Raw genomic sequence first — 24,182 nt, forward strand, 5'->3', positions numbered from 1 at the left:
TGAGAATCGTTCATCAATGGTGATCATTATTTTATGCACACTTAGAGACACTGACTAGCAACTGATAGTAGTGAGGAAATGGCTTATTTCATATCATCAAACTCGTATAATGATCAGCAAGATGGCACCAATGTAGTGTAAAGGAAATGCAAACCACATTTAAGGATCCAGTCTCCCAAACACTCAGAATGGCAAGTGTTACTTGAAGCAATAAACCATTACCTTATATGTTAACCACTCATTCCAGGAGAGCACTGTACAATCTTCAGGAGGGAAAGACAAGGTAGCTAAAAACAGAAGCCAGGGCAAGCACTTAACCAAATATTAACACCACTGTATTGTGAATAGGATTCTAATCTGCAATGCCAGTTGGAACTTGAAGGAAATTCCTAGCCAGTTGTTAGCAACTAAGCCTCAAAGTGTTTGACTTTGGCAGGGCTCTATTCCAAAAGAACCACCTCCCTTTCAGCAGCCCAACTTCCCCAAGGCACTTCAGCTTTTGTCCATTCACCTAAGACTATTTACCTTGAGATAGTTTGGAGGCTGCATGTACCCCAGAAAGGATCATGTTCTTTCAATCCATCCCTATGAGCACAGACCTATTTTAGCTGGGACCTTCTGATAGGGTTATTTCAATTTATATGTGACCCACCTCATTCAAGGTTGGTCTTAATCCTCTTACTGGGGTACTTTAGAAGAGGATAAAACACATAGAGATGAAATAAAGAGAACCTCACAGAGGAAAGCCCTGGAAAATCTAAGAAAGGACCCACAGAAAACAGAAAGGAAGCCACTGAAGCCAGAAGCTGAAAACAAAAAAAAACAGGAAAGAAGGACCAGCAGACGCCAGCCATACGCCTTCCCATGTGACAGAGGTGTCCCAGATGCCAGCAGCCTGTCTTCACAGTCCAGGTATCATCCTACTGATGCCTTACTTTAGACATTTTTATGGCCTAAGAACTGTAAATTGTAAGTTAATAAATCCCCATTGGAAAAGCCAATGCATTTCTGATATACTACATTCTAGCAGCTTTAGCAAACCAAAACATGTCCTGAGCGCAGTTACAAGTAGTTCCCATGTGCAGAAATATTCTCAATAGATAAGTCCCCTCAATTCCTTCCAGGGTGCATCTATACACATAAAGGCACATAAACACCTGGCCCCCAAACACAGTAACATAACAACACTCCCCCTCACCACCATCAAGGATGAACTATTTGGTTCTTTTCTATTAAAAAAAAAAAAAGGGATCTACAGCATGCCATACTCACACAAGGCTTACTGCAGTGCAAAGCCCCCTCGGACAAAATTCAGACAATCAAGATCAGGTCCCCACTGGGCCCCTAACTAGCTGTGTGGCATTCAGTAAGTACCTAAAATGCTCTAAACTTCACTGTTCTCATGTATAAAATAAGCAGGCCTGGAAAGCACTGTGTGTGTGTGTGCGTGTGTGTGTGTACACATGCACATATGTACATGTACATATATATATATGTCTGTTTTATCAAAGTACTGCTGCTATCAACGTCTCTTCTTCCCTCCTGGCCAACCACTTTGTCTTTAAAGCTCTACACAACAATAATCCAGGGCTCGCTTTTCACAGGCTGGCAGTTTTTCTCAGACTCCATCTTCTTTCCCCTCCCCTTTTCTCCCCTTTTCCCCAAAAGGCTTCCTCGACTTCCACATTCACCTGCTGACTCTTCGATCTCTCTGTATCTCTGCTTTTTCTTTACCTCTCAGACCCACCACTGGGTTCAGTTCTGCTTCCTTTCATTTAATCCTTCATAGTTCATCTCTTCAGTTTCTGACACACTACAAATCCCTCCCCATTTTCTTCTTCTGTTCTTTGCAATTCTACGGTTTCAACAGCCTTCTAGCTCATATCACCCAGGTACTCTTCAAGTACCTCAAAACTCAACAGACCCCAAACACAGCCAAACCCCGACCTCCTTAGTTTCTTATTTTGGTTAATTATGTCATTATCTCCCCATGCAATTTCAAAATTCAACAATCTCTCCTCGCCCATCAGGCACAATCACCCAATTGTTTGCCATATCCTTGCAGCTCTGACTTTGTAATTTCTTCCAAATTTTATCTTTTGACTCCAACTACGCTAGTTTGGGCATAGATTATTCTTCACTTAACATTCTACAGTAACCCCCAAGCAAGTCTTCTCTCCTTTAGCTTTTTCTCCTTCTACCCTATTCTGCATATATACTCTATTGGAGCAGAGTTCTTATAGCAAAGCTAAGATGCTAACATTCCTTACTTAAGAATCTCTTGGCCCAACCATTCTTTGTAGACTTCTCTCCATTTCTTTTCATATATGGTAAGGGCACAGTCAAAAGCTGCTCTTTCTAATAGAAACCTGTAACCCAACATATCAAAAATTATCACTTCAATACATAATCAATAAAAATTATTAATGAGATGTCTATGAAAGCCAGTGGGTATTTTTCACTTACACAAAATTTCCATTCTGAGTAGCCACATTCCAAGTGCTCATTAGCCACATGTGGTTGGTGCCTGTCATAGTGAATGCCACATCTCGAGAGAAACACAGCCTGAGTTTGAACTCTGATCTCACTTAATAACTGTGTGTGACCTTAGGCAAGGTAATAATCTCTCTATATCTCAGCTTCCTCACATAAAGTAATATAGTAATAACATGTATCTCATGGGGTGTTGTGAGAAATAAATTGCTTAAGCTGGGGTTGGCATACAACATAGTTTCAAGATAGATTAGCTATTATGATGATCAAAGCTTCTCCATGCTTGCTATATATGATTAGGAACCATCCCTATTTTACATCTTTCCCTAACCTTAAATTATCTTACCTGCCCATTCTAACATAAGGGTTTTGCCCATGAGCTGTGGAGTGAGGCTACCTCTGGTATTTAAATTTCAGCTTAAAATCTATTAGGTAGGTGAAATTTAGGAAGTTCCTCAGCCTATTGGAGCCTCAGTCTCTCCTTCTGTAAAATAGGGATAACAATTTTGGACATCTCTGAGGATTGCCAAGGGAATTAAAGGAGGTATTTCAAACAAGCCCTTTAGCTCAGTGCTTGATGAAAAGGAAGCACTCATGAGATGTTAGCCATGGTTTTCATTATTTTAAGTCCCAGCTCAAATGTTGGTTTCTCCATGAATATTTCTCTGTTCTCATTTCAAAAAGTGAGTTGTCTCTTCTCCATACATCCACGTCGCTTTATTTGTATTTCTCTTAAAACCCTTAGCGTTTTTTTTTTCTCCTCTCATTTTTATGAGTACCTTCTTTCCTTCCTAGATTGGCAGCAGCCTGAATCATCTTGGAATCCTCCATACCATTTATCTCCATGCATTACACAAACCAGACGCTCAGTAATGACTGCTGAATGGCTGTTCAGAAAGATAACCCTGGTGCAACATGTGGGAGGCAATGGAGAATGGGAAGAAAAGAAAGCAGACAGATGAGGAGCAAGGATGGAGTAATAATGCAGGTGAGAGAGAATAAAGATTTGAACTCCCTACTGAAAGGTGTAGTGCAAACAGGAATAAAGATAGAGATAAGAACAAGGGAGAATGACAAGGAAATGCAATGTAGTGGCACTATCTAATGCAGCATAAAGAATTCCCTTCTCTTAGGTTAAAGGTACCTTTGTAAGATAGACATTATTGGCCAGAATCAAGATTCCTTTTGACACGGCTTCCGTCAAAATGCATGTGTCTTTGTATGTCTATCTGATATGCAAAGTTCACCATTATTCATGAGTTAATAATACTTAAGTCTGCAGGCACTCTTATATAGCAAGATTACAATCCACTTAGCTCTGCTGGTACAATACATGGAAAATGCATAATATACACAGGGGTATTTAAAAACACTTTGTGGTGAGTACTTTAAGACAGTTTAACATTTAGGCAATAATCAATTAAATTGGCTTGAATGAGCACTTTATTTGCAGGAGTCAATGTACTAATCACCAGTTCCTTTTGAGAAAATAGCTATTTTAAGACCTAAATAAAATTGTGGGTTTTATTTAATCTTATGAGTGTTTCTTGACCTCTAAAAGCATTTCCAAGATACTGTTTTTGTTCATTATTTTCAGTTCTCTGAATACCTTCTTTGTCACCATCAAACCAATACACGGAGTTTTCAATGATCAAGGTTATAAGAACAAAATACACCAAGAATGCTTTGGGTCCTTTATTCTGAATCTCACATGCATACTCTGATAAAATGTCGAGATTTAAATGGGATAAATGAAAAGCAATTGAAGATTTAAGATGTTGCAATGGAGGGGGATGATGTGAAACAAGTTTATCTGCAAAAACTTGGAGAATGCCAAGATTTATAAGCAGAGATCAGAGACATCACCATTTCTTCAGTATCAAAGCTAACAAATCATATTACAATACAAGTAAATACTGTAGAAGAAATAACAGTCATTTGAGTTTATGGTAAGAGTTTACTTGAAGTGCCACATCTAACATCACAAAGAGAGAGTTCCAAATCTGCTTTGAGATTAAGCACAGCCCAGCAGAAATCCTTTATCATTTTCTCATTTATTACAAGGGTGATGTTATCTAAAAAGATTGAAAAATATTCCTCAATCATTTCAGGAGCAACTTGAAAAAATTACTTTGCTTTCAAAGCTTTACTTTGAAATGATGTGACTGAGAGCACTTGAAGATTTGTAAAGGTAGGCTTGGTTTGTATTTGCACACACTTCCACTAAAGCATTAAAACAAGCAGAATTTCTGATTTTCAAATCCATTCCCCAAATGTGAATTTTGTTTGCAGTTTTTGTTCCTTACTAAATCTACAATGTTAAAAATGCCAAGGTTCATGTTTGGGGACCGTACATGCTGGTTTCTCTCTCTTTTTTTAAAATAATTCACTTTTATTGAGATATATTCACATACCATGCGGTCATACAAAGCATACAATCAATTGTTCACAGCACCACCATATAGTTGCATATCCATCACCAAAATTTATTTTTGAACATTTTCATTACCACATACACAAAAATAATAAGAATAAAAATTATCGTGAAAAAGAACAATTAAAGTAAAAAATAACTCTGGGTGCCCTTTTTTTTTTTTTGCCCCCATTTTTCTACTCATCCATCCATACACTGGACAAAGGGGAGTGTGGTCCTTATGGCTTTCCCAATCACATTGTCACCCCTCATAAGCTACATTTTTATACAATCATCTTCAAGATTAAAGGATTCTGGGTTGTAGTTTGATAGTTTCAGGTCTTTACTGCTACCTATTCCAGTTCTTTAGAACCTAAAAAGGGTTGTCTATATTGTACATAAGAGTGCCCACCAGAGCGACCTCTCAGCTCCTTTTGGAATCTCTCAGCCACTGAAACTCATTTCATTTCTTTTCACATCCCCCTTTTGGTCAAGAAGAGGTTCTCCACCCCACAATGCCTGGTCTAGATTCCTCCCCGGGAGTCATATCCTGTGTTGCCAGGGAGATTTTTGATCTCTCTGATCTGCATCCACAGAATCAGCTTTTCCATCAGGCTGACTTCCCTGGTTGGCCACCTGTAGCAACCTGTCTTCAAAATTCCTCATTAAGATGCACCAAGAGAGAGGGCACTTTCCACAACAAAATCTGAATAAAAAGTCCTAGAAACAATCAATATCTAAGGCCAGCAAAAAGTCTTGGGCTGAATGGCTTAAGCCAGTCATGGGGGCAAGTACAATAGGTCCATCTTTGGAGTACTATGAGTGGTCAACCCGTTCCAACCCTCAGAGCTGCTCAAAGGCTGTAGAATGGGGTAGATGTGGGAGAGCCTACCACTAAAAGAAGGCTAAGGACTACTGAAACTTATCCCTCCTTTATCAGGCCCTTCTAGAATTAGTGACTACTTTGGCATATAATTTCTAGGAACTACCAAAATAGCAGTAGTCCTTGATATGTTGATTGTTTGCTACAATTTTAAGAGAAGGACTTGGTGCAATAAAAGTATTTTGGAACTTTTACAGAAATATGCTATTTTCCATGACAGTATTGTTAACTAGGCATCATTGGTGATTTTAGCTATACAAGGAAATTTCACTTTCCACAAGAACTATGTGCACTTACCTAGTCCAATGAGAAGGATGAAACTAAAAACAAAACAGAACATATGACAAGAAGGTATCATATGCACTGATTAAAGACACCTGAAACCTGAAATCATCTTGCAAAGGATTATCTTGCAGGTAGTAAGCAGTCAGGAAGTATTTAAGGCTTTTCATGTGAAATCAAAAATGTCCCAATTATCTTAATTAATTTGATTTCTCTTTGGGCTGTATGTTCAAAAACATTTGCAAAATGATAAGGTTCTGATTTTATTATTTTATTCTCTTCCTTATCTCTCTGCTTTCTAATTAAGTCTCTGGCTTTTGCACTTTTTTAAAGCAACATGGTAAAAACGCATGTAACAACACAACTGTGCTGGTTTGAAACTGTTATGGACCCAGAAGAGCCATGATCTTTTAATCCAGTCTAGTTGGGTAGAACCTTTAGTTGAGTGTTTCCATGGAGATGAGACTCACCTAACTGTGAGTGGGAACTCTGATTAAATTATTTCCATGGAGGTGTGGGCCACGCCCATTCTGGGTGGGTCTTGATTAGTTCACTGGAATATTTAAGAGAGCTCAAGAGCCGACACAGATGCTAATGCTTGCAGGGGCTTGGAGTTGCAGACAGAAGTATTTTTGGAGATGCTAAGCTAAGAGATGAAGCCCCGAGTTTGCCCTGGAAAAGCTATAAGAGGACCACCAGATGCTTAAAAGAGAAATGGCCTTGGAAGAAAGAAGCAAGGACACACAGGAGCTGAGACAGAAGAACAAAGACAGAAGCCCAGAGACATTTTGGAGAAAGCCATTTTGAAACACAATCCAAGAGCAAGGGACCAGCAGATGCCAGCCACGTGCCTTCCCAGCTAAGAGAGATATTCTGGATGCCATCAGTCTTTCTTCAGTGAAGGTATCCTCTTGTTGATGCTTAGTGTGGACACTTTTATGGCCTTACAACTATAAATTTGTAATCTAATAAATCCCCTTTATAAAAGCCAATCCATTTCTGGTATTTTGCATAGTGCCATCTCTAGTAAACTGGAACAATGACCCAATATACATGCATTAAATTGTCGACTCCACAAGGACTGGGATATTATCTATTGTGTTCACTGTTCACTGTCATACCCCAAATGCCTAGAAGTGCTCGGCAGCCAATATTTTATCAAGTGAGCAAGACACTGATATTTTCTACTCCATTTTTTAAAAATTCTAATTTACTTATTTAATAAAAAATACTGGTGATCAGCCACTAAATTAAGTCTTCTAATGACAATTTGGTGGTGACCTTCAGATTGAAAAACTCTCATCCATATGTTGTTCTGTGTCTTAATTCCACACACCAGGTGTACCTCTTGTCATGGACAGTAATAATTTTCTCTAGAAGCAAAGCGACATAGAACCTTGATGCCATCCTTAACTCATCTCTTTTTCTTATATCCCATGCCTATTCTATCAAAAAAATCCCATGGTCTACTTTCAGTATACATCCAAAGTCTAACACCAACCCTACTACAATCCCAGAGTCATCCACCATCGCCCTTTGCTTGATTGTTGCACCGGCTTCTAACTGTTGCGTCTGCTTGCTTCCCTGCCCTTTTACAGTGAATCCTCAACACAGCATCCAGCGAGATCCTTTTAAAGCCTGAGTCAGATCACATCGCTTCTCCATTCACACCACACTAGGACTCCTGAGGGCATTCAGAGGAAAAGCATCAAAATTTCTCTCAGCGGTTTACAAGAGGCCTACATTTTCTGCTGTGTCCACTCCACACTACCTCTTGGCAGTCATTTACTACCTCTCTAGCCCAGCTCATCCTGGCCCAAACAGGCCAGCCTTCATGCTATTTCTGGAATGCTTGGCATGTTCACACTGAAGAACTTTACATGTGTTTTTGACTCTGCCTGGAACCTTCTTCCCCAAGATATCCACAAGTCAACTCATCCATCTCTATCTCTTTGCTCAAAATTCACCTTCTCAGTGAGGACAAGCCTGACGACTCTATTTGAAATTGCAACCCATATCTCAATCCCTACACTCTCATGCTATTCTGCTTCCTCCCCCTTCCCCCACCAGTCAAAAGCACTATAACCTCCTAACTCAATCTCACTGTCTACCACAACATGATAGAATGTAAACTCCATGGGGACAGAATTCTCCATTCATTTTCTTCACTGAAAACAGTGTCTGGCACACAGGAAATGCTCAATAAATACTTGTTTAAGAATGAATGAAGCCCAGAATTTTTGAGGGAAAAAATTAGTCAAGTTCATCTTAGGATAAATTCCTGGCAAGAAATTATTATTTGCCTCTTTGATGCAGGAGAAAACAAAATAACAGAAGAAAATACAAAAATTACAAAAAAATAATGAATAACAAAAAGTTGGGCTTTTAGAAGTGAAAAAACAAATCATCAAGCATTTGCTGCATTTAATAATTTTATATCTTTGATTAGACACTAAGTGAATTTATGTAAAATATTTCTCCTTGCCATTTAATAATATCTATATTTATGGCATCTTTCCTGCATTAGTAACAGTTTTTAATTTTATTTCATATAAAATGCCCCAATATTTGTGACTAGACTATCACATTCACAAGGTGGGCTTTTAATCAAAATTTTATATAGATCCAAAAGGAGCACCAATATTCAGCATACAAAGAAAAGCATAAAACCAGCTCCCTTTGAAGACTTGGTGAGAGACAAATTCTTCCCCATAACATAATTAGGCAGATTGCCAATATCCTAATTTATATATAATTTATTTTTGTCCTTATCAATTTATCCAATTCTCCCTTCTAAATCCTTAAAGTTTTCTTACCACCATACTCGGAGAATCAATTTGGCCTTTAAATTCTTTCATTAAGTCTTAACATTTTAGTAGAATGGACACTGCATTTGCTGGAAATTTTTTGAAAAACATGTAAAACATTTTTCAAAATCAGCTGAAATACAAATTAATACAATTTGCACATGGTACAAAATCACAGCTTAAATTTTTAAAACTTTGAAAAACTGATGTATTTTCTGAGTAAATTTCTTTTTGATTAAGTTGGAAATTTGAGGATAGTTTTCTTCAAAAATTGATATACTGAACAATATTCTTGCAGTATATTCCACATCATTTTTGCTCCTACTACAACAGAAGTCAAATTTGAATCTTTTTGAAGAAATTAAAGAAAAACCACAATATTTTAGTTTTGTTATCTGCATTGATCTTTTTCTGAGGTCCATTTAAAAAGGCAGAAATCTGAGAACTACCCCCTTTTTCCTCAGTGCTAGATTAGAAGCAGTCAAAGAAAATGTAGTGGGAAACTTTTTTAAAACTTTATTTTAAAAATTGGAGGTTTTGGTCCATAATCTATTATTGATTACTGATTTTTGCCATATTTTATCGTTTCAAATTTTGAAGAATATTTGAAATTTGACATAAGAGGAAAGAAGTCTACTCCAACAATACATGTCTTCAAATAATGTGTTTTATTTGTTAACTACATTCTACACAGATTTTCTCATCTCAGAAAAAAAAAAATGACAAGGTACTTTTTTGTTAGCTCTCTTAGGAATGATAAAGAAATTGTATTTGTGTAGAAAATTTTTCATCTTTGTAGGAGATGGGCCCTAAAATCTTTAGGGGTGAGAGACAATGACTTTTGCAGCTTACTTTCAAAATGCTTACCAAAAAAGACAATAGAAGGAAAAAAATACATGCACATACCCACAGAGAGATAGGAAAAAATACAGTAAAACGGTACAATAGCTAAATCTAAATGGTGAATAGACATGTATTCTATTGTGCTATTCTTTCAACTTTTTTCAGTGCCTGAGAATTTTTTTAATAAAAGGGAAACAATAAAATAAACAAAAAACTATTAGCTACATATATACTCCTTTATCAAAAATCCTTCTCTTACCCACTCTTCCATAAAACAAAACATACAAAAACGAAATACATCAAATGATTTATAATAGCATTTATAATGTACAAACATGAAAATTGGTCCTTTTTCCTCCTACTTTTAATTTCAAATTTTCCAAAATTAAAAAAGAAAATGGCCTTTATTGGTTTTGAGTTCCTTAAATAAGTTTGCTAAAAAACAAAAATAAATAAGACTGCTTTTAAGATTGTACATGGAAATACCAGCATTCTTTAAAATTTATATTCTGCCCAGTACAACAGAGTTTACAATTTTTAGCTCCTTTTGAAAAATAGTCATGAATTATATTCTCAAATTTTGATTTGTATATTTATATACAGTAGGACCTCATCTTACACAAGTTTAACACACATAAATGCAGGTACACATGACTGAAAATTTAAAAAAAAAGACAGAGAAAATTAATATTTTTAAAAATTATTTCTATGATTAATTTTGTTTATTTATTGTTACTAGAGTGTTATTTGTCTTATTATTTAAAAAGTGGGATATGTACACTCATATAAGAAATAATTATTAAAAAATGGCAAACGCTATTATGCACAATTCTCAACTTACATAAAGGGTCTTTACATAAAGGATCTTGTAAAACAAGGTCCTACAGTAGTACTGATTAACACTAACCATAACACTGCAGTAGATCTGCCATATTAAGTGTCACTGTATTTGCTATGGAAATTAGATGGCTTGTAAAAATTAGGGAGGAAACAAGAATCAAATTATCAGAATTAGAATAGAATTAGAATTAGAATATTCCATCTGGTAAAAGAATATTTGCTTTTCTTGCTATTGTTGGAGTTTTATTTCAACATTCAAAAATTATTTAAGCCTATAAAGCACACGAAAAGAAGCTCAGCATCACTAGCTATTAGGGAAATGCAAATCAAAACCACAATGACGTATTATTTCACACCTACTAGAATGGCTATTATTAAAAAAAAAAAAGCAGAAAACTACAAGTTTTGGAAAGGATGTGGAGAAACAGAACACTCATTCCCTGCTTATGGGAATATAAAATGGTATAGCCACTGTGGAAGGCAGTTTGGAGGTTCCTCAGGAAGCAAAGTATAGAATTGCCATATGATCCAGCAATCCTGCTACTAGGTATATACCCAGAACTGAAAGAGGGACGCGAACAGACATTTGCCCACCAATGTTCATAGCAGCATTATTCACAATTGCAAAAGATGGAAGCAATCTAAGTGTCCAACAACAGATGGATAAACAAAATGTGACATATACATACGATGGAATATTATTCAGCTGCAAGAAGGAATGAAGTCCTGATGCACACAACAACAAGGGTGAACTCTGAGGACATTATGTTGATTTAAATAAGCCAGACACAAAAGGACAAATATTGTATGATCTCTCTGATATGAACTAATTATAATAAGCAAACTCATAGTGTTAGAAACTAGAATATAGATTACCAGGGGATAGAATGGGGTGGAGAATGGGGAGCCGAAGCTTAATTTAAGCAGAATTTCTATTTAGGTTGATTGTAAATCTTTGGAAATGGATAGTGATGATGGTAGCACATTATTGTGAGCACAATTAACAGGGATCAATTAGTTTGTGAATGTGTTTGAAAGGGGAAGTTTTCATTCATGTATGTTACTAGAAGGAAAGTTAGAGGCTAAAACACGGGACTGTACAATGCAGTGAACCTTGTTATAGACGATGGACTGGGGCTAATAGTACAAATAAAAGAATGCTTTTTCATGAATTATAACGAATGTACACTACCTAAGGTGTTAATAATAGAGTGGTATATGGGGAAAATACACCTAATGTAAAACATGGACTCTACTTAACAGCACTATTTTAATATTCTTTCATCAGTTGTAACAAAGGTACCATATTAATGCAAAATGTCAACAAGAGGGGGTTACATGGGAACACTGTATTTTTTACATTGACTTTTCCATAAACCTACAACTTCTCTAATTAAAATAAAAATTTTTTAAAAAAACATTATAAGTGAAAGAACCCAGACACAAAGTACTATGTATTGTATGAATTCATTCATATAAAATATAAAAGTCAATAAATTGATGGAGACAGATTAGATTAGTAGTTACATAAAGCTGGGGAAGGATAGAGGGACTGAGAGGTGACTGATAAGAAGAATGGGATTTCTCTTTTTGGAGTAATGGGAATGTTCTAAAACTGATGGTGGTGATGAATGCACAACTCTGTGGTTATACTAAAAGCCACTGATTGTATACTTTGGATGGACTGTATGGCATGTGAATATTTCTCAACAAAATTGCTTTAAAAAAAGAATTTCAAGATATATAGGGCTGCCAGATTTAGCAAATAAAATTATTGCATGGGGAAAAAATTGTTAAAGCCTGAGACTTATAATCTCAATTTAGAAAATATGGCTTATTGTTACCTCTTAGGCAGCCAATGAATGAAAGCAGGATCAACTGTTTCCATGACAACATCATCTTTAATTGCTAAAAGCGAAAGTAACTCTTGTCCAGTCACCGATGAATAGAATGCTTTGTCTTCAGACAAATCCTTTAATCTGTAAAATATATGTACAAAGAAGTTAGACCTGGAGGAAAAAAAAGCAAGTGCTTTAAAACAGATTTCTCTTCTTTTCATAAAACCACAACATTCAGACACTCAAAATCCTTAAACAAAACAAATCTTTTCTGATACAAAATAGAGGCCTTGTTTGAAATGTAGATACTTTAAAATACTTTATGCAACTGCTATGCGGATGGAAATGCCTCTACAGAATTAGAAATTTTCACCAATACTAAAGTACTAAAAATTACTATATAAAATATTAAAACTTTTGCTAGATAATAACTGCAACAAATCAATTATTACTTGAAATTCTATCTTTTTTCATTTTTTCTAATGATAACATCTGGTGAAACTAAAAAAAAAAAAAAGCAGATATCTTGAAACACTGCATCTTGTAGTCTTTAAATCCCTAATAAGTTATACAAATTATAAATAGAATGAACAATGTCCATCATAAGCCTGTTTTTCTTCCAGTGGCACTTGCAGAATGCCCCTGATTACACATGCTGCATAAAACACATCTAAATGCTAATGGTGGAAACTGCTCACTCTGAGAACCCTGGAAATTAACTTTTTTTTTTTTTTTTTTGCTTTCTTGAATTTTCATAAATTTGTATATGCTGGATGAGAGGAAATAATTATGTGAAAGTCCTATGTAACTTTCCATAGCAACTTGTAGTTAATTTGCATGCTTAATGATCAAGCAGACTAGATACAAACACCTAAAATTAGAGTAGCCTTTCCACAAATGCTGAAACTCAGCCGCTACCCACATGGGAATTAACTATTTTAAAGTCTGCCACATTAGCAGAGTAGCATTACAATACTCTGACTCAGCAGCTGCTACTGACTGGGCTGTTTTAGTAGTTGCTGAACTAAAAGGAGAAATCCCAGCTTCATAACCATGAACACACCCATGGGTTCCTGACAGGTGATGTATTCAATCTGATATTAAGGACGTCCCAAATAATCATAATTTCAAGAGGGCAATTATGATGATTTGCAAATTATATGCTTAAAATAATACATCAGATCAGTCATTCCTATAGTCATGTTGTTCTTATTGACATGCAAGTTCTTGTGTGAGAAATAAGAGGTGGAACTGCAGATAGAAAGTCTGGGATTCAGCATAACTCTGACTAAGCCCATGGGAGCTGCACAGATGGAATTACAATTGAGAACTACTGTTCCAAGAACTGCAGGTTAGAAACTTACACCCTCATGGGATCTCTGACCTCCTCTCACTGTTCTCCATTATTAACCTGTGTCTTAGTTTGGGTTCGCCCTAAGGCGAACACTGTGAAAAGAATCCAAGTACAGGCAGTTTACTTGTGAGGCAAGTGACAAAATTGGTAGACAGGGGATAGAAGGCAGCCAAGAAAGGATAAGATAGAAAGCCATCTACCTCTGAGGGTGGCTGAAGCTTATTCCCATTGGGTCAGTCTGTGTAGAACCTTTGTCCTAGTTGTCCCACCAAGGTGCAAAGGAGCTGGGTTACTTATACACCAACTCCCATTACTCGTTGTTTGGGGGCTGCTCCCAAGGGGTTTTAATTACCCAGCACTTCTAGTCTCCCACTGAGCCAGCAAAATGATTCCAGAACATCCCTTCCCTGAAAAAAAAATAAGACTTCTCGTAAAGAAAGGCAGGTGCTGGCAAATGGAAGTAGCGTGTGTACTGAAGTGACAAAGGCAAGACTGTAAATGAGGCACACATAGTGTCTGCCACACTATGGATATGAAACTCGCACTTTTTGAAGCTAATTTCAATAACTTCAGGTCTCAGATGACTAACAGTCAGAAATACTGACGAATTCAAGTACACAAGAGGGACCCACATTCCACCCCAATCAATCATCATACTGTTCAAGTCTTTCCGGTGGCTGATTTTCCTTCCTAGGACCAAGGGCTTTCAGCTACCTAGCCTAGCTTCCTTGGCTTCTGCTGCATCAGCAACACATCTTATTTCCATGTTAACACCTCTGAGGTTCCTAGGCCTTTTTATTTGCATAATTTTTATTTTCAATTACTACTTCAAATAATAACTGAAATCACTCTAGATTAGATATAATTTATACCTGATAGCCATAACCGTCAAAAACCTGCTTCTATGCATGCGAGAAAACTGTAATACAAAAATAAGAGTAAGATAAATATATATATATTTATTTCTATACACACACACACTCACATACCTAAAGAGACACATATATACATGCACACACAAGCACACACATACATATATATACATATAATAGCCAATAATTTTTAGAACTGTCAAACAAAATATGATGACAATTAGTCACAAAAGGCATGGGAAACATAAAATGAATTGAAGACACATGACATGTCAAAGATTCATGGAAAGTTAGGGGGAGATGGCAAGGTACATTAAAGTTGCGGAACAGTGGGTGAGACTCAACAATTTGAAAGGCTTAAGGAGTATAATATTGGCTGAACTGGTATTTCCTTCCTTGTAGAGGTTATGGATATACAGTTTAAACCCTAACTAACCTGGAAAGAATTTGGTTATATCAAAGTAATAAAACTAAAAAGAAAAAGCAGTTGGGATTTTCAGGGGGAAATTAGGAAAAACTCTGGCAAAGGACTCATCATCGTCATCATCATCATCACCATCATCATCCTCTTCTTCATCTTAATTATTCAAAAGCACCCAGATAAATATGCCAAGCTTTGTGATACGTCATACAGGTAACAAAAAAATACTGTTTATGCTCTAATACCTTATTGAAAATAGAATGTTATAAACTCTTATAAACAGGATAAGGAACCAATCAATGGACTGATAAATCTCTGAAGGTAGGACCACAACTTATCCATCACTTTTTGCTCCAATGTTCCAAACACCCTGGTATATAGGAGGCTTTCAAGCATGTTTCTTGCTGTGCTTTCAGAAAAATGAATAAATCAACAGGGGAGATTAATCGTTGCACTGGATATAAAGTGAGTGAAAAGCATTTCTACTGAAATGAAAGAATGAATCACAGCATGGGATTGAGCCACCATTTGAAAATTATTTCAGAAAAGTATGTAAGAAGGCATATGGAAAATAAGAGCTTGAAAAATTTTATCTTCTCATCACTGCATCCCCAAGGTAAAATGCGTATCAGTTACATTTAATAAGAATGAGCAGGTGCAAGAAAGTTCTGAAATCTTTTTGGAAATTCATTCAATTAACAAATATTTACTGAGCACCTATTAGGTGCTGGACTTAACATTCTGGAGGAAGGTTGGAGGGGAGATTGGAGAGGAAGAGATGACCCCTGTCCTCATGCAACATACCAACCAGTGGGAGTAACACATTATTCAAAGAATCACACAGTATTTATAATTTGTCTACTGTGAAAGGTATGATAGAAGAGTAGCAGGTTCTATGAAAGTCTAAATGAGATTCTCCTTCATCAGAAGGTTAGAGAAGGCTTCCCTGAGGAAGTGGAGTATAGCCTGATGAAGAGATGTCATAAACCACACGTGTGTATGTTTGGTGGGGGGAAGAAGGAGTTGCAAAGAAGAAATTGTCCAGTTATAGAAAAGGGCTGGCTATGGCCTTAGGAGCTGGTTAATAGGCTGGTGAATAGCCGCTGTCTGGATCCCACCCCACCCCCGTCACCCACCACCTCATCTCCCAAGCTGCCCTGGCCTGTGGCACCTCCCTGATTCCACCACCTAAGGGTTACTGTCTGGCCCATGACCTGATGCTGGTTAACTATTTTGGCAGTTAACTCTGGGCATAAGGACTAGAATAGTCAAAGGCCCTGTAACGTAAGTGTTCATGACTTGCTACAAAAAAAGAAAGACCACTATTAAGATGGAGAGCAGATGATTGAATTGACTGTGTATGACATGCGACTGCAGATGATTAATGGGGGTCAACCTTATAGGCCTGGCTAAGAACTTCTGTCTCAGGATAAAGCCCTTTGAAAAGTCCCTGCAATTTTAACAAAGGGAGTTGAAAGGATCAGATTTGTAAGGAACATTCAACTCAGATATCTTTTCATCTGTAACTTGCTTAAGAGGATGAAAAGAAAACATTTTTTAACACCCAAAATTCATTCTCACCTACAAATGCATATAAATCAGAGGCTAGACAGTATTAGGCAAACTTTCTGATTTAAGACATGAGAATTGTTAACAGACATATTCTAACATTCATATCTACATACACACTGCATGAAGTTTGAAGGTAAAAAGAAACTGCATTCAAGATTATTTTTAAAAACTATGTTGCTTGTTTTAATCAATGTTAATGTAGGGCATTGACTTTATAAATAATGAAGGTAATTAATACAATCATGACCTTACTTCCCAGCATTGCCACGTATTATGGTAGATAGAAGAGACATCTTAAAGCTCATTCAACTTCTGAAATCACAAAGCTAAAATAAATACAAAGGAAGCTATTGGAGCAAAACAAATATTCTTCAAAATGTCACCTGCTACAGTAGGAATAGTCTACTATTAATGGGAATGCTTTAAATCCAAGGGAAATAAAAGATATTCTTTAGAATTTTCTCAACTAACAGACCTTTGCATTTTGGACTAAAGCAAATATATTCACAACATGTTCAAGTTGGCAGTCTTTAAATAGCCCCAAAATTTAGTACATATTGACAACTGTACTATCTATTCTTAATGTCAGCTGAGCTACAAAAAATGCTAGGCCTTGGTTGGACTAAAAACCAAAAATGTTCCAAAGTTCTTTTAGAACAACTTGTGGCTTTTGCCATATACTTTACAAAATTACTACTAAGTCTATGGATGAAAAAGTATTGATACATAATTTATAATTTGAAATATATATATAGACAACTTTGAATATAGTCTTAGCAAAAGCTCAGAGAATTAAGTTTTTTGATGTAGTGGAAACTTAAGGTGTAAGAATGCTCTAGCTTCACTTGCATCATATTAAGAGTAAGTATTTTGTTTTCCAAAAGACAAACCGTATAGCAATTTTTTCTAGAAGGACTGCTTAATGTACCATCATCCCTCACCTCTGCAAAAAGTTACTTCCAACTTCCATATTTGAGAAACAAATTGTATTCATGACTATACACTATTCCCACCCCACCCTCCACAAAGAAAACAAACAAACAAGAACAAAACTTGAGCAGGCTGTAGAATTTTAATACAGTAACATGTTCAATTACTAACTGATAGAAGTTTGATACCTAAAGATTTTGTACTCTGCATCTTCTAGAACTTGTATTAATCCTCCATCAGGGTATGTAACCATACCGTGGTCGTCAACTAACGAATGGGTCTACCTGCTATATCAGACTGTACACTCTGCTAGGTCAGAAATCAGACATGATACACACACTCTGTTCTCACTCATTATCATAATCATTCATTCAGTCATAATCTGTACATCACCCAATAATGTAGTTCATCCATTCTGCCTACTAAACTTGCCTCCTTCTAAAAGGAACTGGCCTGGCAGGGGATGGAATTTACATGAAGTCTGGGCTTCCAATCCAAGATTCCTGACAACTTCACACCCATCCTCCCTGCAGTTCACAAGTGTTCAGCAGCTAAGGAGAGGGGAGAATATAATGTGCTCAGTTTGACGTTATCTTCCATATCAGCAGCTCTGTGTTTACAGTAGCACAATCAGCAAATAAGGCAAATGCCAGCTGGAAGTCATCTCAAGCTCCTGTGGATACTGAGAGCACTTTACGTTCCTCCTTAGGCCCTCAACACTTTCAACACCTTCTATTATATTTATTTACAACAGGGCTTCTCCCTCCAACTAGACTACAATCCGCAAAAACCAGTGGGACGTTACCTTTTTAGGTCAAGGTCCCTGTTGAGAATCAACAAAATCTCCAGACCCACCTGTCCCTCCAGTCCAAATGAACACAGACAAACACAGGCTAACTTATGTACATACAATTTATTTTATTATATTGAAAAATAATTTATTTGTCATAGACCTCATGTTTATATGTGTCTGTAGATAAATATACATTTATACACATATATGCATATATATTCTTTTCCATACATAAATTAATGGATGTTATAAAATAGAAATACAGCTACATTGTGCAAATAGAAATTAAAACAAATTCGGTCCAAAAAAATAAATGTTCCTGAGAAGTCCACTGTTAAAAGGCTTGACAAAAAGCCGAAATTCTGAAGTCATTTTTAATATGGGATGCATGTTATTTCTTACAGCCAGTGAATTCTGCTTTTGATGTTTTGGCAATTAGTCTGCATATGGAGTAGCAATCAGAATTCTTGCTGCTAATGCATTGCAATAGGTGGATCAGATATATAAAAAGTAGTGTCAGAACACTCTGAGATGCTTTGTATCGATTTCAGAGTCTCTAAAAGGCATAACGCAAAGAGACCTTCTCTGGCAAGACCCACATCACTGATGATATGTTGGGAAAAATTATAAATCCTGTTGTCATTTTGTTCTACTAGTTTCATCTGAATGCAAGAAGAAGGGAAAAGACACAGCTACCAAATCATGCCAACTCATGACTTGATTCAAAATATTAGATGAAATGTCAACTCTTCATAAGTATATTTGACAGAGGGTTTATTTCAATTTCCTGGCTTTGCTTTAAGCCTCAAACTAACCTGGCCAATTCCAGGCCCCATGGCTTTACAAACATGTCTCCAGTTGTGGATGACTTTTACTTGGCACACAGTAATCACCCTTGCAGCATGTTTCTAAGAGTTCTGTTTTGAAGCAAGTCCAAGTTTCAGTAAAGCTGCCATATTTTCAAACTGAATCTTCACCACTGAAAAAAGATCTGAACTGTCTAACGTTTTTCCAGGATAGACATAAGGTGTTTGTCTAACATTTTTCTTTTAAGTTTCATGCTTCCATTGAAAATCAGAATCCTACCACAAATGGGGGACTGTGACTTTTGTGTCCTATCACATTTAATGATGAAAGGAAAACTAAAAGATAAGCAAATTTCATAATATATTATTACCCTTGACATTTTCCAAATTAAATAAGGAACAAAATGAACAAAGACTAATTTTCATAATTATAAGGGCAGTACAGGTTTTCTTTCCTTCTTACCAAATGGGAAAGTACTCTCGACTTCATTACATGGCCATGAGGAGAAGCGCACCTGTCCTAAGTCTGCAAACCACACTCCTTCCATCCTCTCTTTATTTAGCATTTAAAGTGGCTTAATCCAGAGGCAACAGCTTCTTTAAGAACAACAATCAGATGCAGCCCCCTTCCCCATACTGCCAACATGCCCTTTCAATATGAACAAGTTAGGGTGCTCACTGCCTAGACTCCCCTGAAGATGGAGAAAGAGATTAAGTAAGAGGCAGGGGTGGCAACAAACAAGACAAGATTTAACAAAGATCTATGAATACTAAAACTTTACATAATTATATACTTTTTTTGGATGCTGGGTTGTTGGAATGGCTGGAAGGAGGCAAATTACATGGTGGAACTGTAGCCTATAGCATCCTTTGGGATTTGCTCTATAGCTCTTCGTTGAATTGTGCCTTGAAAGTCTTCACCTTTTTGTATATACTTTCTATTGCATAATAGTAGGGAAGGGACTGAGACTATAGAACTGTAACCCATAACAAGTTTTGAAATTACCTATATGACTACTTATTTAGATGTAGTACATTGAGAGCTGACACCCTTCTATACGTATATCAGATTTTACAATAATGGAAATAGCTGAAGTTGTGGAACTGTGACCCATGACATTCTTTGAAATTTGCTTTCTAACAACTTGTGAAATTGTACTTTGAAAGTTATCACTGTTATGCTAAAGTTATGCTAAAGTTCACAATAAAAAAACTTAAAAATAAAAAAAATAAAGTGGCTTAATAACTATAATGGAAAGACTTTTCTACAAAGATGATTTTCAAAATCCCGGAAAGAAAAGCAAATAGTGATTAACTAACTTTTCTTGAGTGCTGGTTATGAGCCAGGCACTCCTCTGAGCCATTTCCCTATAATAACCCACTTAATCCTCACAGCAATCCCCAAGGCTCCCTTTGTCATCAATCCCATTTTTCAAATGAAGAAAGAGAAGTAGAGACAGGATAAGGAACTCGCCCAGGAGAAACAAAGATAGAGGCTGAGTACCTTCAACATTTTTTTTTCTATACAACAGGTATCGAATGGAACACTTGGGCAATCAGACCATTAGGCACCCAAAAGCATAACCTGATATTTTATTTATATTTAAAGGTCTGCATTAATAGAACCAGCAATGGAAACTAGTCACATAAGCAATAATGCATCATATTTCAGTTACCAGTTCTGTAAGGGAAAGGACTGGACTATTATATAAACAACTTTTCTGTTTGATTTCAAGTATACGCACTTTGATAACGTACCATCTCATACTAGGCACGAACTAAGAAGCATACAATTTAATTGGACTTAAAATATCATCAAGATATACCTAAATCACAAACATAAGGGGCAAAACAATGTGTGCAAATATGCTACCTTTTGTGTGAGGACAAAATAACATAGAAACACATACATTCGTCCATGTATAGAATATACATTGATGTACAGAATATCCTACCTCTGGAAGGATACCCAAGAATAGTAAAAGTGGTTGTCTCTGGAGAAGGGAACTTTGTGCCTAAGGACATGGAATAGAAAAATAAAATACTTTTCTCTGTGCATTATTTTACATATTTGAAAATTTCTAAAACATACATATATTATTCAAAAACATAAATTTATTTAAAAATGAAGAAAAAAACTCATTTCTAATATGGTAATGGAATGACCAGCTGGGGGAGAGTATATCACTCACCTTAAGAGATCTGAGGGGGACACACACCCAGGGTCTGGGGATCTCTAAGGAACCCACCAGAGAGTCACTGTGAGAAACTGTGTTTGTTACCAAAGGACTTTCAAAAGCAGAGTGTTGGGGTGCTACCTGCACTTTCATTCAGGGCAGGGGAGGAATGAGGAGACGGACTCCATGGAAAGAATATAAGGGGGGTGGGGGGAGACAGCAAATAAAAGTTGCATGAGGGTTACATCTCCTGAGTTTTGCCTCTTCAATGTACAGTTATAGATAAGGAATATAATCAATGGCTAGGAAATGGGGAGACACCACAGACACATCTTAGAATAGGTGGCAGCCGCAGTAATTCTTAAAGCAAGATGACGGCTTCCCTAGGAGTCAAGGAAGGGGGCATGTGACAACATCAGCAAAATCCAGCAACTTAGGAGATAATACTTAAACCATGGGAGTGAATGAGATAACTCAGGGAAAACTCAGAAGCACTTGGCTGAGAGAGAAGGTTGGGAAAGCCCAACATTTAAGGCATTAGCAGAGGAAGATGAGCTCCCTGGAGAAGTAAGTCACGGGACATTCTGAGAGTTTCAGTGCAACTCGTGTGGATTGTGTTATGAAAGTTGAAGGTACAGAGGCTTTAGTTTAGCAAGAGAGTGAGGGAGAGCATCAAAAGAAACAGATTGTCTAGGGATGGGGATGGGGATGGGGAGTGAGTCCAAATGGGCTTGAGGGTTCTTTTTAGGGTGATGGAAATATTCTCTAATTGGACTGTGGTGTTAGTTACACAACCCTGTACATTTACTAAAATTCACTGAACTGTACCCTAACTGAGTAAACTTTATAGTATGTAATTTTTACCTCAAGAAAGTAAAAGAAAAGGAAACAGAAGAAAGAGACAGAGGGGAAAGGAGGGCTGACAAGAAGCAAAATAGTAGGAAAAAAAACAAGAGCAAGAAAGAAAGGATGAGAAGGAGAAAGAATGAAGGGAGGGAGGGAGAAGGAGAGGGGGAGAGGGAGGTGGAAAGGGAAAGGAGAGAGATGGCCTATAAATTAGGGCTCACAAAAATGCCTCTGGTGATGTAATCAAGCCCAGTGTCAGTGACCCCAGGGCTGTATCAGCCAGGTTATGATGGGTAGAAGTGTGAACAGAAGCCTGGAAGTGGGGACAGTGAGAATCAGCTATTCTTTCAGTAAGTTAGAATGAGGGAGGTGGGATGGTGGCTAGAGATGGGGGGAGGGTCAATAGAGAGGTAATGGAGGGCATTTTCTGGTTGGAAAATTCCTGAGCCTATTTATAAACTGAAGGGAAAAATTCAAAATATAGGAAGGAAAGGGCCTGTTTTTCTAGAGGGAGAGTCATCCTGGAGGTAACTTGTTTGGCAATGATTCTGCCTCGGCCAAATCCAATGAACACGATTAAAAGCATACTGAAAAGGAAAGAGAAGAGATTCCCTACTATTCCATGGCTAAAAGAGCAAAGAAAGACTCTGGGACGCAGACTTTTTTCTGGAGTATGGTCAGGCTGGTCTCTGGGGCTCCTTATCAGTCTCCAAGTCTCAAAAATGGGACAAGAACACCCAGCATGCCCATGTACACCTGTGGTTGTATTTTTATATTAATTGTTAAATTAATTCAGAAATTATGGCTTGATTTTATGGCATCATTCCATTCTGAGGAGCTCTAAAAACCAGCTGCAGTACTATTACACTTTCTTCTCTTAAATTTGAAACTGCTCAGATAGCACACTCAAGAGGAAGCATTCTTGGTTTCTCAAAGCACTTAGAAACATTTAAGAACACTAACAACAAAATATGATACTATCACAGATCTTCAGAGAATCCTGTTATCTCCCAGATATACAAACTGCAATTCAGGCACAGTGCGTTCCAGGTAGAGAATGCCAGGAAACACTAAACTGCTTAATGTGTACCAGGGAAGTGCATATAAATATAAATGCCAGTGAGGTTACCAGGGAGGTACTATCATTATCCTCATTTTACAGATGAAGTCATCAAGGTCAAGAAAGGATAAGTAAACATGACCAAGTTCACATGGATGACTCCACTCAAGTCTGGTATGTTTTATTCAATCCCTAGTTGCCAGGACTCTACTAAATCTATTCTAGGCTCACCCTAAGGCATGGATAGAACTTGGTTCTCTGAAGCTTTATGCCTCTGTTCAAAGCTTGGGAAGGCATATATACTCCTGATGTGTTTAGCTCCAGGGCAGTGGTTTTTAACAGGGGGTGATTTGGCACCACCCCCCCAGGAGACACCTGGCAATGTATGGGGACTTTTTTTTAGTTTCACAACTAGGAAGGCATTACTGGCATCTAGTGGTTAGAGGCCAGGGATGCTGGTAAACATCCTTCAATGCAACAAAGAATTATCTGGCCAAAATGTCAATAGCGACAAGGTTAGAAGCCAACTTTAGAGCAGCTTAGCCTCAGAAAGACCCTAAAACCAGCTTCCTTCTCTAATCCTTAGACAGCCCTAGGAAGTAAGGGTCATCAATAGCTTCATTCTACACGAGACCCAAGTCTCAGAGAAATGAGATGCTGGGTCAAGTTCACAGAAACAGGATTGAAGCCCACAGCTATCTAATATCAGAGCCTGTGCATTTAACTACTATACATTTCTGCCCCACTTATAGTTTTAAAAGTTAATTTAAAAAAAAGAAGCTTCTTTCCATCCTCGCTACTTAACAGCTCACAACTTCACTGAAGAAAGATCACACTACATCGTGCTTGTGTTCTCCACACATACCACCACTAGCCTTGTGGGAAAACAGAATATAAAAGCTTGGTGGCCCTTCATTTTTTTTTTTTTTTTTTTTTTTTTTTTTTAAATCCT

At 37.1% G+C, this 24,182-nt stretch overlaps 1 protein-coding gene across 1 annotated transcript in view; it reads right to left on the reverse strand.

Moving 5' to 3' along the window:
• The window catches only part of CNTN3 (contactin 3), a 402,513-nt gene that overhangs the window by 298,834 nt on the left and 79,497 nt on the right, over window positions 1-24,182 (reverse strand). Inside the window, exon 2 of the mRNA XM_037800451.1 lies at window positions 12,406-12,540. Within this exon, the coding sequence (XP_037656379.1) occupies window positions 12,406-12,460 (55 nt within the window). The 5' untranslated portion in view covers window positions 12,461-12,540. The remainder of the gene's footprint in view (window positions 1-12,405; window positions 12,541-24,182) is intronic.

Source organism: Choloepus didactylus, chromosome 1 (genome assembly GCF_015220235.1).
Source record: "Choloepus didactylus isolate mChoDid1 chromosome 1, mChoDid1.pri, whole genome shotgun sequence".
In the NCBI taxonomy this organism is placed as follows: Eukaryota; Metazoa; Chordata; class Mammalia; order Pilosa; family Megalonychidae; genus Choloepus; species Choloepus didactylus.